We start from the raw sequence: 15,941 nt of genomic DNA on the forward strand, positions 1-15,941 counted from the left end.
TCGTGTCTCTCTCTCTCTCTCTCTAATGATTGAATGTGGATTACTTAGGTTGGTCCTAATAATATGAGAAGGTAATCATTAATGCAAGCTTCTGTTTCCACCAGGTGTTGTAGTGCCCACCTCCTGATTTCACATTACCAAAGCAAGACAAAAAAGCATGTGTGTTTTTAAAAAAGGCATCAGGTGTGGTCTGTGATTCTTATGAAGTGTCTGAATATGATGGTAAAAATCCCACAACACCAGGTTACAGTCCAACAGGTTTATTTGGAAGCACTAGCTTTCGGAGCGCTGCTCCTTCATCAGGTGGTTGTAGAGTATAACATCGTAAGACACAGAATTTATAGCAGAAGATTACAGTGTCATACAGTGATATAGTGAACAAACCCTGGATTGTTAAGTCTTTCATCTTTTAGAATGGGTTGCAAGTTTCAGTTTATTAATATGTAAATCCCAGAACTTCTTTTAAGTCACCTTCTCGAGATAACTTAAGGTTTCATAACAAAAGGTGACATTTCAGCTCAGACAACCCATTAAAGGTGTGCAACCCAATCTTGAGTCAGACCGGTTCTATTTCCAAAGTGGAATTTACAAAGTATTACATGTATTGAGTGCCTGCAGATTGTGCATTTTTTGAGCAAAATAGAATTTATCTGCAAATATAATTCTGCAAGTACAAATTCATTCTATAGACTTGTGTGTGAGCGTGCATGAGGGAGAGAGTGAGTGTGTGCTTGTATGAATGTGAGCGCACATGCTCAAAAAGTGCACAGTCTGCAGGCATTCAATACATGTAATATTTTGTAAATTCCACTTTGGAAATAGAACCAGTCTGACTCAAGATTGGGTTACGGACAGACTCGGGCCTCACACCTTTAATGCGTTGTCTGAGCTGTCACCTTTTGTTATGAAACCTTAACTTATCTCGAGAAGGTGACTTAAAAGAAGTTCTGGGATTTACATATTAATGAACCGAAACTTGCAACTTGGGGTGGCACGGTGGTTCAAATGGCTAGCACTGCTGCTTCACAGCACCAGGGTCCCAGTTTAAATTCAAGCCTCTAGCGACTGGATGTGTGGATTTTGCACATTCTCCCCGTGTCTGCGTGGGTTTGCTTCAGTCTCCTACCACGGGCGCAAAGGGGGGTGACCTTATAGAGGTTTACAAAATTGAGGGGCATGGAAAGGATAAATAGACAAAGTCTTTTCCCTGGGGTCGGGGAGTCCAGAACTAGAGGGCATAGGTTTAGGGTGAGAGGGGAAAGATATAAAAGAGACCTATGGGGCAACCTTTTTACGCAGAGGGTGGTACGTGTATGGAATGAGTTGCCAGATGATGGTACAATTGCAACATTTAAGAGGCATTTGGATGGGTATATGAATAGGAAGGGTTTGGAGGGATATGGACCGGGCGCTGACAGGTGGGACTTAGATTGGGTTGGGATATCTGGTCAGTATGGACGGGTTGGATCGAAGGGTCTGTTTCCATTGTGAGAATCAAAGCTCACTCACTTCAATAATTTCAGTCCGAGACAAAAATCTGAAACAGTATTGTCGTTTATTTGTACACTTGCAAGTGGGTGCAATGTCTAATGCCAGGTAAGGCAATGACAAATACACATCAAATCCAACAAACTCTCGAAATTTATACAATTTGAATCCCCATATTTTTTCTTATTTCATTGTTTGCCCCCTCCTCCGCTTACGTCACTCATTTCCTTAAGACTGATCCCACAACTTCTGTTTATCCGGCCTTGTCAGTGACAAATGGCTATCTCTGGCCCCCATAAGGTCATCCCATCCTTTGCTTACCATTATCTACTCCCTTCATCTGCACTGCCCCTCACAGCATCTTATCACTAAGCCCTTTTAATTGGGGTTTGTTCCTGTGTCTCTGTACAAGTGGGAAACCTACTGTTTATACAGGCCTCTCTTCACAGCATTTTATCTAGTGCCTGTATTTCTACCATTGTTTTGTAATCACGTCTCATGCTGACATATCATTTTTAATGAATTATATATTTCCTCATTCTTGCTAATTCAGCTCTCGGCCGAAACAATCCCAAACTAATGTGAATTCATTTACTCTGTATCAGAACTTATAATTGCAGAAATAACATTAATTCACCTATATCCCACACCATGCTGTACATCTCTATGACTCTATGTACAGGTCAGGTGAATTGGCCATGTTAAAATGCCCATAATGTTAGGTGCATTAGTCAGAGGGAAATGGGTCTGGGTGGATTACTCTTCAGAGGGTTGGTGTGGACTTGTTGGGCCGAAGGGCCTGTTTCTACACTGTCAGGAATCTAATCTAAACCATTATAAATGATGTTACAAATCACACAACACCAGGTTATAATCCAACAGGTTTAATTGGAAGCACTAGCTTTCGGAGCGCCACAACCACCTGATGAAGGAGCGACGCTTTGAAAGCGAGTGCTTCCAATTAAACCTGTTGGACTATAACCAGGTGTAATGTGTACACCCCAGTCCAACACCGGCATCTCCAAATCATTCGAAATGATGAAAGACTTAATAATCTAGGTTTGTTCAATGTATCACTGTATATATCTGTATGACACTGTAATCTTCTGGTATAAATTCTGTGTCTTACAATCTTACTCCACAACCACCAGATGAAGGAGCAGCGCTCAGAAAGCTAGTGCTTCCAACTAAACCTGTTTGACTGTAAGCTGGTGTTGTGTGATTTTTAACCTGGTCGAGCTCAGTCCAACGTGAATACGATGTCACATCTCGAAGGCGCATTGTTGGCAGTGAGCGCGTGTTCAGAGTGTTGCAAGTTGTGCTCGTGAGAGAGACTGGAGCCGGGCGCCACGAGGCAGCTGTCTGGTTGAGGGGGGGGCGTGGCCGGCGCGGTAGCGTCATGAATCGAGACGTGTCGGAACCCGGTGACGTTTGGGTCCCCCACGGGAGGAAGGAACCCGGTGACGTCACGCGACGGGGTGGAGACCGGCGGCAGGAAGATGGCGGCCGGCAAATGACGGCCGAGCCCGGAGTTGGGCGTGGGAACCCGGCTGCGCCTGTCATGTCCCGGTAGGTGAGGACGACGAGGGTCGAGAGTAGATAAAAGATCGAGAGAGGGAAACGCTCGAGAGACGCGAAAGGATGGAGGACGTTAACTCCAACGTCAGCGCCGACCTGGAAGTACGGAAGCTGCAGGAGTTGGTTCGCAAACTCGAGAAACAAAACGAACAACTGAGGACCCGATCCACCCTCCTGAGCCCCAAGCAGCCGCCTGCCTCCCCCGGGGCCTGCGGCAACGCTTGGCAATCCGTGAGCGGCTCTAACCCAGGCCCGGCGCTCGCTCAGGATGGGGAGGCTGGGTCCCCGTTGCCGGCCCGGGGCGGAGCCGTGTCTCAGACGCAGGGCTGTATGTCGGGGGACAGGGAGAGCCCGGTGCTGGGGGAGCGGACGGTGCTGGATGAGGTGGCGGCGCTGGATCTGGAGACAATGGCTTCGGAGGATAAGGAGGCGGAGGAGGACAGCTGGTGAGTGAGTGAGTGAGGGAGGGCGGGGACAGTGTGATAAATGGCACTCCCCCCGTGTCTGACTCTGGAAACCTGTCTGGGCAGACGGCTGCTCCCTATCCTATAGTCTCTTCCGGTTTGCTGGCGTGATTTTTAAAGTTGGTATTTTAATATAGTCAGGTTCCTGGTGCTTTTTTTCAAAGCTGTAACTTTTTAAAATAAACCTAAGGTACCGTTTAGAGCATGTTATATGTTCCCTCAGGATCCTATCAATTTATTTTCATCTCTCAAATCTGCATGTTAAGATGCAGTAAGTACTTTTTTTCGAGGTAAATGACCACCGATCCAATTTGCTTTGTACCAGGCCACAAAAATGGTGCGGTGGCCAAATAAACACTAAGGTTTTCATGTAAGTATGAAAAACCCACGTGCAGGTGACTAGCGTTTTTTAAAAAGATAAGTATGCAAATAATATCGCTGTAGATTACTAGTGGGTCAGAACATTGTTTTGCAACTTGTGGCTGATGTCTAAAACAATTATAGTGTAAACCAGTGTGCTCCTTTGCCCCAAACCTGTGAAGATGATGGAGCCAGTTTTAATAATTGCTGATAAACTGTATGGGATGGGTCCAAATATAAAAGAACCTTAAGATCATCTTTGCAGCTTGGATTACAGAACCAGACTGGTCATTCTTTCATGAGCATTATTTATCATTTGAAGTCTTGTTCCTTGGTCACAGGTTCATCAAGTAATTTTGATGCATTTGGCCTCTAGCCCAAATCAACAGCTAATTTTCCAGCAACCTAATCAGTCCTTTTTAATACAATCTGAAGCCAGATGCCTTGGGGGAGGCAAATGACATAGTGGTGTTAACACTGAACTAATAATCCAGGGACCAGATATTGTCAGTGGTTTATGTTGAATACCACTTGGAGAACCCAGTGAGTATGACCAGGGTACACAATGTACTCTGAGGTTAATATTTAAAACCAGTGTAGCTCTGAAGCTGCACTACTGATTGAGTTGGTTGAGTCGATCACTGAAAGGCATTGCTGCTATATTGATTTGTGGTAGGTGGTGAGGGAACCAACAAGAGGGAAGAATGTACTTGGCCTCTGTCTCACACTGTCATGGACAGATTAATCTGTATTGGTAAGAGTGGTTATCACTCAGTCATTATGGAAACGGTCACACCTTCACGTAGAGAATACCTTTTATCATGTGCGGCACTATCATTATGCTAAATGCAATAGACTTTGAAAAGATCTAGCAGTTAATGTTTGGGCATAGGTAAAGTGAATAGCTGATGTCTTTTCTCTAGCATGTTGGGAGGGGGGGTTCAAAACTGGAGGGCATAATTTTAACATGAGAGATTTAAAAGTGGCCCGAGGAGCAATTTTTCCACAGAAGGTGGATCATATGTGGAAAGAACTGCCAGAGGAGGTGTTAGGTGTGGCTACAGTTATAACATTTAAAAGATGTTTAGACAGGTACAGGAAAGCGGAAAGGTTTAGAGGGATATTTCCTAAGAACAGTCAAATGGGACTAGTTTAGTCTGGGAAATTTAGTCTGTATGGGCATGTTGGACCAAAGGGTCATGATGGTGTAACACATATGCTCCAGAACTTGCCTCACCTCTAGCAAGGCTGTTTTAGTACTGCTACAACACCTGGATCCACCCAGCAATGGGGACAATTTCTCCCATTTGTCCTGTACAGGGCAAATTCAATCCAATCACAAACTGCATTGTCAATTACTCAGTCAAGTTAGTCGTAATCATTATATATTTGATGAAAAATGTAACACCTGCTTATCAACCCCCAGTTTGGGTTCCGCTGGGGCCACTCAACTCTTGATCTCATCACAGTATTGGTTCAAACATGGACAGAAGAGCTGAATTTTAAGTGGTGAGAATGACTGACTGCCCTTGACTTGAAGATCCTGTTTTGACCAAGTGTGGCATCAAGAAGCCCGAGCAAAACTGGAGATCTAGATAGTATCCAGGCTTGGGCTGACAACTAGCAATTAACATTCATACCACATAAATACCAGGTAATGACGAAATCCATCCTGAGAGTATGGAACCATCATCCTTGGACATTCATTTGCATTACCATGAGTGGATCCACCACTGTCAACATCCTAAGGGTTACCATTATCTAGAAACAGAACTGTACTAGCCATATAAATACAGTAGCTATAAGGGCAGGTCAGAGGCAATCTGGTGATTAACTCGTGCTGACTCCCAAAATCTATCCATCATCTCAAAGACAAGTCAAGAGTTTGGAATACACCCCAATTGCTGGATGAATACAGATCCAACAATCAAGCTTGACTGCAGACGCAGCAGGGTGTACTAACTCCACAATGCACTGCAGAAATTCATTAAGGCTTCTTCGACAGCACCTTCCAAACCTGGGACCAATACAGTCTGGAGGGACCAGGGCAACATCACCACCTGTAAGTTCCATTTCAAGCCATGCACCATCCTGACATGGAACTATATCACCATTCCTTCATGGTTGGATCCAAATCCTGGAACTCCTATTCTCCTGGCATTGTTGGTCTGCCTAGATTGCATCGGTTCAGGAAGGCAGCTTATCACTACTGCCACTCCAAGGGCAATTAGGGATGCCAAAAAACCTAGCCCAGCCACTTACACCCACATTCCATAAGTGAATTTAAGAAAAGATAGATTTCTGAATAAAAGGCAACATTTCAAATTACTGCCTCCTTCCTGACGACACACTGTTTTGACAGAAATATCTCTTTTTGAAGTACAAGAAATATTGCCATTAATTAACAGTTTCACAGAAACTTTCCTGGGAACACCAAATTATTTTGAGGGCTGGGTGCACTCAAGTTTTGGAGAAACCTCCATTGCTGAAGGCCTTGTGTATCAGTGGACACTGCGTGCACCTTCTGCAGAGACACCGGAGTGTACACATAATCATGGAAGAGTTGTAGACCATTGGGTCAAATTACCTCTAAGCACCTGCTATCTGATTTGTTTATGACCAGAGCCATGACAAGACCTTCCCATATACTCTGAGCCCAAATTATAATTTTTCAATTTTTCATTTTTTTTAATGTTATTACATACTTCTGGAGCAGCTGGGACTAGGGATAGGATCACTATCACTGTACCACTAGATGGTCTCAAGTGTCTCATTAAACTGAGTGCCTATTAACAATGAACTAATGAAGCAAATTATCTCTTTTAAAGTGTAAAGTCTGTCCCTATATTTAATCAAGGTACATAAGCAATTGATTTTTCCGGTGCAACCTTCATTTGAATACATTTAACATGAGCAGCCCTCCTGCTCCAGTTCCCCCACGCTATCCCCTTACCATTTAAAAAATATTAATCTTGGCTGCCATCCATTTTCCTTTTGAAATCATTAGTCTCTGTTGCCATCATCCTCATTAACACCAAGTTCCAGGTCACTGCCTCTAGCAGTGAATTTTATGTTAAATGCACTTTACTTAAACTGCTCTGATTTTTACACATGAACTGAATCCTCTTTGCTCCTTGGAGAACATCTTCAGCTTGTGTAACGTAACCATGGAGATAAAAATCACTTGTCCCTGGAACCTTCTGGTTCATCCTTTCAAATGTGCAGTGACCAAAATTAATTTGATACTCTGAAACTCTGGTTAGGACAACTCTAGGGAATGTTGCTGAACAAAGAGACCTTGGAGTACAGGTTCATAACTCCTTGAAAGTGGAGTCGCAGGTAGATAGGATAGTGAAGAAGGCGTTTGGTATGCTTTCTTTTATTGGTCAGAGTATTGAATACAGGAAAAGGGAGGTTATGCTGCGGCTGTACAGGACATTGGTTAGGCCACTGTTGGAATATTGCATGCAATTCTGTTCTCCTTCCTATCGGAAAGATGTTGTGAAACTTGAAAGGGTTCAGAAAAGATTTACAAGGATGTTGCCGGGGTTGGAGGATTTGAGCTATAGGGAGAGGCTGAACAGGCTGGGGCTGTTTTCCCTGGAGCGTCAGAGGCTGAGGGGTGACCTTTATCGAGATTTACAGAATTATGAGGGACATGGATAGGATAAAAAGGGAAAGTCTTTTCCCTGGGGTGGGGGAGTCCAGAACTAGAGGGTATAGGTTTTAGGGTGAGAGGGAAAAGATATAAAAGAGAGCTGAGGGGCATCCTTTTCACGCAGAGGGTGGTACATATATGGAATGAGCTGCCAGAGGAAGTGGTGGAGGCTAGTACAATTGCAACATTTAAGAGGCATTTGGATGGGGATATGAATAGGAAGGGTTTGGAGGGATATGGGCCGGGTGCTGGCAGATGGGACTAGATTGGGTTGGGATATCTGGTCGGCATTGTCAGGTTGGACCGAAGGATCTGTTTCCATGCTGTCCATCTGTGACTCTTAAGTCAATTTTTAATCCAAGCTGATACTGTCCCTCCTAATCCACAAGCCTGAATTTTGTTGATGAGACTTTTAAATAATACTTTATTAAACAGTTGCTTAAAATCCACATTGCATCCAATGAATTTCCTTCTTCAAACTCCTTTCAGTCAAATGTGGATTTTAAATCAATACTCACCTAACCTCTTGAATTCAGATTTTTGTTTTTTTACGTGATTGGCCAAACTGTAACAAGGTTAGGAGCTCTGTGGCTGTGACAGAACCCAAACTGAGCAGTTGTTGCTGAGTGCTCAATAGCACTGTTAATAACCCCTTCTATTGCTTTGCTTATTCTCGTAAAGGTGTTAACGCAATGATCTCTGGCCACCAGATGTCTTTAGAGCAGAAAGATCATGATGTCATATAAGATTCAATTCTGATTCGACTCCACTGATGTCAACCTCTTAAACTAAATTAGCTAAACAAATAAGTGCAAATAACAACAATTAAACAGGTCGTTATCTGCTTAAAATAATCAACTAGCAAAAAAAATGCTGTGGATGCAATGTACAAGAGTCCATGTGTCTTATGGCACAGCAGGCCCCACCTATGAGTCAGAAGGCCTCAGATCAAAACCCACATGTTTCAGAAATATGTTGTAACATGCCTAAGCGTTTATTAAAAAATAGCTACAGTATATAGTGTTTTCCAGGGTTTTCAAAGTTGCAAGATTCTAAGGGAGTGCTGTGGCCAGATGAAAGAATGTTGCATTTTGGCAGCATTTTTAAATTTGAAAATATTTTACAGCCATTGAAGTAATTTACAAGTGTTGCCATTGTAATGTAGAAAAATGGCCATTTTGTTTATAGCAAACTCTACCAGAAACATGATAATGGCCACACAGGCTCTTGTTTTTTAAATGATTTTTGAGGGAAAATACGTTGACCAGGGCATAAAGAATAATTGACTGGCTCCTCCTCAGAACTGTCATGGAATTTTGTTTATGTACCTGAAAAGGCAAGTAGGACCTTAGTTTCAGCTTCTTCTTTCTGAAAGACAATGTGTTTTACAGTATAACACCCCTTCAGTACTACTTTGAAGTGTCAATGCACAAAAGTGAAACTGTTTCTGGTTGGCCTCCGCTTTGGAAAACAACATTCATGAGTGAATGAGGAGATACCACAAACAGCAAGACAAGCTTCTGGAGAAATGGTCTGAGCTGGAGCTTTTTTGATCAGGATACTGGGGAGCAATCCACTTGAATCGCTTACTCAGGTTCAGGATATTTTATCTGAATTAGAGAAATTTGGTATGATCCAGTTGTTGGCAACCTCAAGGACTACAATGATGCAGGTAGAAAGAGCGAACAGGCTCTACTGAGGAAACATTCACTGCAAGAGTCTAAATTAAAAAACAGAGCCAAAAACATGGTCCCTGGATTACTACCTGATCCATAGTAAAATTGGCACAGAGTTAACAAGATGGAGGAAAACACATGGCTCAAAAATTGGTGTGAGAGAAGTGAAACAATTCATGGGACATGAGGAAGAAAGGAGTTGTTTCAATGGGACAGGCTCTACCTGGATCATGCTGGGACCACAGTCTTTGCGAATTGTGTAACCTAAGGCTGTGGATAGGGTTTTAAACTAAGTAGTGGAGGGTCAAGTACAGCAGATAAGGGATAACTGAGAAGAGGTGGCAGTCGACACAGGACAGACGGTGTTGTACTTAAATGCACGCCATATAAAAAACATGGTAAATGAGCTTGTAGCGCTGATTGAAATTGGCAGTAAAGATGAGTATCACAACAACATGGTTGCAAGGGGATCAGAGCCGGGAGTTAAATATCTAAGGATACATTTCCTATTGAAAGGACAGGCAGGTGAGAAAAGGGGATGGGTTGTGTTGTAAGTAAGAAATGAAATTAAATTGATAGCAAGCAGTGATATAGAATCAAAAGATGTGGAATATGTTTTGGTAGAGTTGAGGAACTGCAAAGAGGAAAACAAAAACTTGGATGTTGTGTATAGGCAATATATAGCAGTAGTCAAGGATGTGGAGAAGAAAATAAATCAGGAGATAGAATAGGCATGTAAGAAAGGTACTTCTTACATAATGCAGGTGGTCTGGGAAAATCAGGTTGGTTGGCACCAAATCCCAAGAAAAGGAATTCATGGAATTTTTTTATTTGGGCAGCTTGCAGTAGAGCCCACGAGAGAACAGGCAATTGTGGATTTAGTAATGTGTATGAGGTAGGCTTAATTAGGGAGCTGAAGGTGAAGGAACCCAAGGGGAAAGTGACCACAATATGGTAGAATTCACCCTCCACTTTGAGAGGGAGAAGATTGAATCAGATGTCTTGCAACTGAGTAAAAGTAACAACAAAAACATGAGGGAGGAGCTGGCCAGAGTTGACTGTGTGTAATCTGACTGGGAAGGCAGTGGAGCAGCGATGGCAGAAGTTCCTGGGAGTAATTTTGAAGGCATAGTAGAAAGTCATTCCAAGGAAGAAGAAACATACTTAAGGGGAGGACGAGGCAGCAATGGCTGACGAAGGGAAGTCCGGGATAGCATGAAAGCAAAAGCGTACAATGTAGTGAAGATTAGTGGGAAGTCAAGGAATTGCGAAGCCATTTTTAAAAAACCAGAGGATAACTGAAAAAGTAATGAAGGGGAGAAGATGAAATATGAGAGTATGCTGAAAGAAGAAAGCAAGAGGAAGATATCTAAAAGGTAAGAGATGCAAGAGTGGACATTGGACTGCTGAAAAATAAGTTTGGCAAAGTGGTAAAGGGGAACAAAGAAAAGGGGGAGGAACGCAACGGGTACTTTACATCAATTTTCACAAGAGCAGCATACCAAACTTCAAGAGTCAGTGGCCATCACTAAGGAGAAGATGCTGGGGAAGCTGAATCACTCTGAAGGTGGATAAATTATCCAGACTAGATGGGCTACACCCAGGGTTCTGAAGGAGATAGCTGAGGAAATTGTAGAGGCGTTGGTGATCATTCAGGAATCATTGGAATCAGAATGGATCCCAGAGGACTGGAAAATTACAAATCTAACAAACCCTATTTAAGAGGAGAGGGAGGCAGAGGACCGGAAACTATAGGCCAATTAGTCTGATCTTGGTAATTGAGAAGATTTTAGAGTCCATTACTAAGGATGAAATGCAGAGTACTTAGTGCATAGTGAAATAGGGTGAAATCAGCATGGCTTAGTCAAAGGGAAGTCATACCTGATAAATCTATTACAATTCTTTTGAGGAAGTAACAAGCAAGTTTGACAAAGGAGAGCTAGTGGATGTGATCTTTTTGAATTTGCAGAAGGCCTTCAACAAAGGATTGAACAGGACGCTGATAAATATGAGCTCACTGTGTTAGGGGCAAGGTACTGGCATGGAGAATTGGCTGGCAACTATCCATGTTAGTTATTAACAATCTGGCCCAAGGAACTGAGGGCATTGTTGTTAAGTTTGCAGATGATAAAGATCAGTTGAAGGGTAGTAGTGTTGCAGAATCAGAGGAGTTGCAGGGCTTGAACAATGAAGGCAAATGTGAGGTTATACAGTTTGGTAGGGAGTATAGAGATGTAGACTATTTTCTAAATGGGGAATCCAGAAGTACAAAGTGACTTGGCAGTCCTGATTCTGGATTCTGTTAAGATTAACATGCAGGTTCAGTTGGTAGTTAGGAAGGCCAATGCAATGAAGCATTCATTTTGAGAGGGCTAGAATACAAGAGCAGAGATGTACTACTGAGGTTGTATAAAGCTCTGGTCAGATTATATTTGGAATATTGAGAGCATGTTTGGGTCCCTTATCTAAGGAAGGCTGCACTGGCATTAGAGTGGGTCTAGGAGGTTTATAAAAAAATAATCTTGGAACTGAAGGGCTTATGAGGAATAGTTGGAGAATTTAGGTGTACTTAATGGAGTTTAGAAGAATGAGGTTGTGTGTGGGGGGGGGGGTGGTGATCTGATTGAAATTTACAGAATACTAAGAGACCTATGTAGAATTGACATGGAGAAAATGTTTCCATTTGGAGGAGAGACAAGAGCCTGAGGGCATGGCCTCACTGAAGGGGCATCCCTTTAGAACTGAGAAAAGGAGGAATTTCTTCTGCCAGTAAGTAAAAAAAATCTGTGGAACTCATTGCGGCAGTATGTTGTGGAGGCCAAATCAAATATCAATAAGACAGATCTTGATTGGTAAGAGGATAGAGAGTTGAAGGTTGGAGAGTAGGGTTGAGAAACATATCAGCCATGATCAAATGGCAGAGCAAACTCAATGGGCTGAATGCCTAATTGTGCTGCTACATCTTGCAGTCTTATGAACTAGTGGGAGAACTGTCTTTATTTAACTAAGGATGACCTCGTTGAAATCTGCTGTTTGAGCTAAGTTTCCAACTTTCTCAAAATAAGGATTTCGTTGCCAGTTTCTGTGAAGATGGCAAGGAACTTGTCTGCATCTGGCTTCTTCTTGAAGAAGGGCTAATGCCCGAAACGTCGATTCTCCTGTTCCCTAGATGCTGCCTGACCTGCTGCGCTTTTCCAGCAACACATTTCCATCTCTGATCTCCAGCATCTGTAGACCTCACTTTCTCCTCTGGCTTCTTCTAGGCTTGAGATGTTAACAACATCTGGTAGCTTGTCATTTCTTGTTTCATAAAACAACTTGTTGAAGCAAAAGTTAATGCTTCATTCTCTTTCCAAAAACTAGCACAAGTGAACTCCAAGGTATGCAGCCTTACAGCATAAGTTATCATTGACTGGATGGATGTCATATTGTCACATTGTACATCAACATTGCCGTGTACCTGAATTGAAAGGGATTTCACTGCCTCGCCATCCGGCTGGTGTGTGACTATAGGAAGCATGTCAAGCAAGCTAGTGCCCACGTCCCTGGCAGCAGTCATAATACTTTCATTCTGTAGCTGCCCATTGGACCAGTTGCTTTTCAGCCACTGCGTCAAACCAAAGTAGAGCTACTGGACAAAAAGATGGGCCATAATCCTGGTTTACAACCCATGCATAAGCGCATGGCATTTATGAAATGACAGCCAGAGAAATGTGTTAGAGCACACTATTGGTGTACAATGATTCTACCATCTTGGATGATTCTGGAGGAACCCTGTTTAGTTTAAAACAAAAAAATTCTGTAATTTGCGGTGGCCTACTCAGCAGTTGCACGCACTCATTGTGAGCGAACAACCCTTTCAGGCAGCTGTGAGAAACTATGTGAAGAGGAGGGGAAATGGAACAGACAACCTGCAAATGATCTTTCAGCCTGAATTAGGATGCAGTAGCAGTAACTGGAATTCTCTGCGGTCTGGCAACTTGACTTCTGTGACTGAGTAATCCATCTTTCTCTTGACTCCAGTGAAAAAATAAAATCCCCCAAAAACTAAGTTTGAAGGTAATTTAAAAATTAAGTCACTCCTCAATGCAAATGCAGGTACACAAATTACCCTTCTGTATCAAAAATAAAGAATTGTGGATCCTGGAAATCGGGAACAAAAACAGAAACTGCTGAAGAAACACAGGTCTAGCAGCATCTATGGTGAGAATGCAGAGTCAATGTTTCTGGTCCAGTGATCTTCCTTTAGAACTAATTGCTAGGTAAAGATTGTATATATGCTAAAAACCAGGTTTGGGGGAGAGAAGAGTAAACAATATGTGGAGATGGAGCCCAGAGAGAGCGAGAACAGCAGTTGGGCAGACAAAGCAATGGATAGTAGTGAGCCAGGGAGATAATGCTAATGAGAATTGTTAAAGGGTGAAAGTGGGTTGGCTGAGATTAGAGCAGCCCATGTGATGAAAAAGCCTAGGGTTTACTGGGGTAAAGGATGTGGAATTTACTGGGGGTAAAGGACATGGAGGAAGGCGCTTAGGCCTAAAATGATTTAACTCGAGTATTAAGTCCTGAAAGTCACAGGGTCCGTAAATGAAAAATGAGACATTGTTCTTCCAACTTGTGCTGAGCCTTCCTTGAGCACTGCAGCAGTCCCAAGATACAAATGTTGAACTTGGTGGTGTGTTAAAGTAGCAGTTAACCAGAACTGGGGGTCATATTTGCAGGCAGAGCATGGATGTTCTGCAAAGTGGTCACCCAGTTGATGTTTCAGCTCCCTGGTGTGGAGGAGACCACGTTGGGAGTAGCAAATGCAGTGGACGAGATTGAAATTGTGCAGGTAAATTGCCATTTCACCTGAAAGGCCTGCTGCCTTGGATAGTGAGGAGAGAGTGAATAATTGGGCAGGTGTTAGACTTTCTACGATTGCTTGGGAATGTGCCATGGGATGCAGGGAGGTATTTAGAGTGGCGGAGTAGATTAGGTTGTCCCAAAGATCCCTGATCAGGTTCCCTATAGAAAGCTGACAAAGAAAAGGGACATATGTGTCTGATCACTGATCCCTGTCAGTGTAAGAGAAAGGCAGAATGCAGGTAATAGATTGGGTATAGCTGAAGGCGCTGTCGACCATGGAGGAGGGAAATCCTCCGCTGAGGAAAAAAGTGGACATTTGGGTTCTTTGCAGAAAGTGACATCAGGTGTGACAGACAGACTGGGAAAATGGGGTGGAGTCTTGCAGGAATTTGGGTATGAGGGTGTATAGTTGAGGTAACTGTGCGAGTCAGTGGGTTTGTAGTAGATATCAGTAGCCAACATATCCCCGAAATGGAAACAGATGTTGAGCAGGGGATGAGTCAGAGATGAACCAGGTGAAGGTGAGGGCAGGGTAGAAATTGGAAGAGGAATTGATTTTTTTTTTCGTTTTACAATTTCAACCAAGAGAAGGAAGCAGCACTGTGCTGATGCTGATGTACCAGAGCAGGAGTTGTGGAGAGAAACAGGGAATGTTCCACATCCCACAAAGAGCCAGGCATAATGGGGAGCAATGTGGATACCTACAGCCACACTTTGGATCTGAAGAAAGGAGAGGAGTTAAAGAAGTGTTCCAAGTGAGGGTGAGCTTAGCCAAGTGGAGGAAGGTGTTGGTGGTTGGGGATGGGTTCAGGCCTTTTTCCCAGGAACAAGTGGAGAGCCCTAGGATTATCCTGATGGCATTGAATGTGTAAAGGGATATTTCATCCATGGTGAAGTTGCAATTGCTGGTGTCTGCGAGCTAGAAATTTTGAAACTGAGTACGTCATTAGAATCACTGGTATAAGTGGCAAAGCACTTGAAGGGGAGCAAAAATAGAGGCGAGGTAGAAGGAGATGAGCTAGCCGAAACAGTAGGTCTGCCTGGGCAATCCTGTTTCTTCTAAATTTTGGGATGAAGGTAGGAGTGGTTTTACGCGTGGAAATCATTGTCTTGGATACAATAGCCTGATGTTCACTGGTGTGGTCATGGCCCGGGGGAGGCAGGAGATAGTATTTGTGCGAACCGGTTCTCAGCCTGAGCATTGTAGAAGTCGACAGACCAGACAATGGCACCATCCTTACTGGCAGGTTTGATTACAAAGTTGAAGTTGGATCTGAGAGCCTGGAGTGCAGTTAGTTGAGAGAGAGATTTGAATAATTGAAGGGGGAACAGAAATTTAAATGACCAATGTCAATCAACTGTTCTTCAGTGAACAGATGAAGTGCAGGTAAAAGGTCAGAGGAAGGGATCCAGGTGGAGGGAGAGTGTTGAAGGTGGGTGAAGGGGTCTGTGGGACGGTAAGAGGGCTCTTAGAGAAATGGGCACAGAGGTGAAGAAGATGGAAGAAATGTTTAATGCCATGTGCCTGAAATTCATTTGAGGTGTAGGCATTCCTTTTGTGCCTATCTTTTGTGTGCTTTACCTGTTGTAATGCTGCTGTGCAGTTTTACTCCAGTGACTGCACTGTAGCTAATGGAAGTTTGCATTTGGCATTGGACAGTGATTTTGATCAACTCCGATTTTGAAGGCTATTTACAAGGCTATTTACAATCTCCATGCACCTTCAACATGGGTGGCAGAAGCTTTTATTAACTGTCTGAGATTACAGTTAAAAACTCACTAGTCAAGTGGCAAGTGTGCTATCATCCTGTGACATGGCAACAGGTTTGTATTCTGAGCCACTGCTAGCCCACTGGCTGCAATGGCAGG

The 15,941-nt window shown here is 43.2% G+C and overlaps 1 protein-coding gene across 2 annotated transcripts in view; it reads left to right on the plus strand.

Annotated features, from left to right (window-relative positions):
* The first annotated feature begins 2,978 nt into the window (after positions 1-2,978).
* slain2 (SLAIN family member 2) overlaps positions 2,979-15,941 on the plus strand; it is a 75,228-nt gene continuing 62,265 nt past the window's right edge. The window contains exon 1 of one of the 2 annotated variants that reach the window (XM_043691382.2): positions 2,979-3,512. In XM_043691382.2, coding sequence (XP_043547317.2) covers positions 3,130-3,512 — 383 coding nt within the window. In that variant the 5' untranslated portion in view covers positions 2,979-3,129. The remainder of the gene's footprint in view (positions 3,513-15,941) is intronic. The other variant, XM_043691372.2, reaches the window with a different exon arrangement.

This window comes from Chiloscyllium plagiosum, unplaced genomic scaffold (assembly GCF_037043375.1).
Source record: "Chiloscyllium plagiosum isolate Xiang-an unplaced genomic scaffold, Cpla_swu_hap1 HiC_scaffold_1, whole genome shotgun sequence".
Classification (NCBI taxonomy): domain Eukaryota; kingdom Metazoa; phylum Chordata; class Chondrichthyes; order Orectolobiformes; family Hemiscylliidae; genus Chiloscyllium; species Chiloscyllium plagiosum.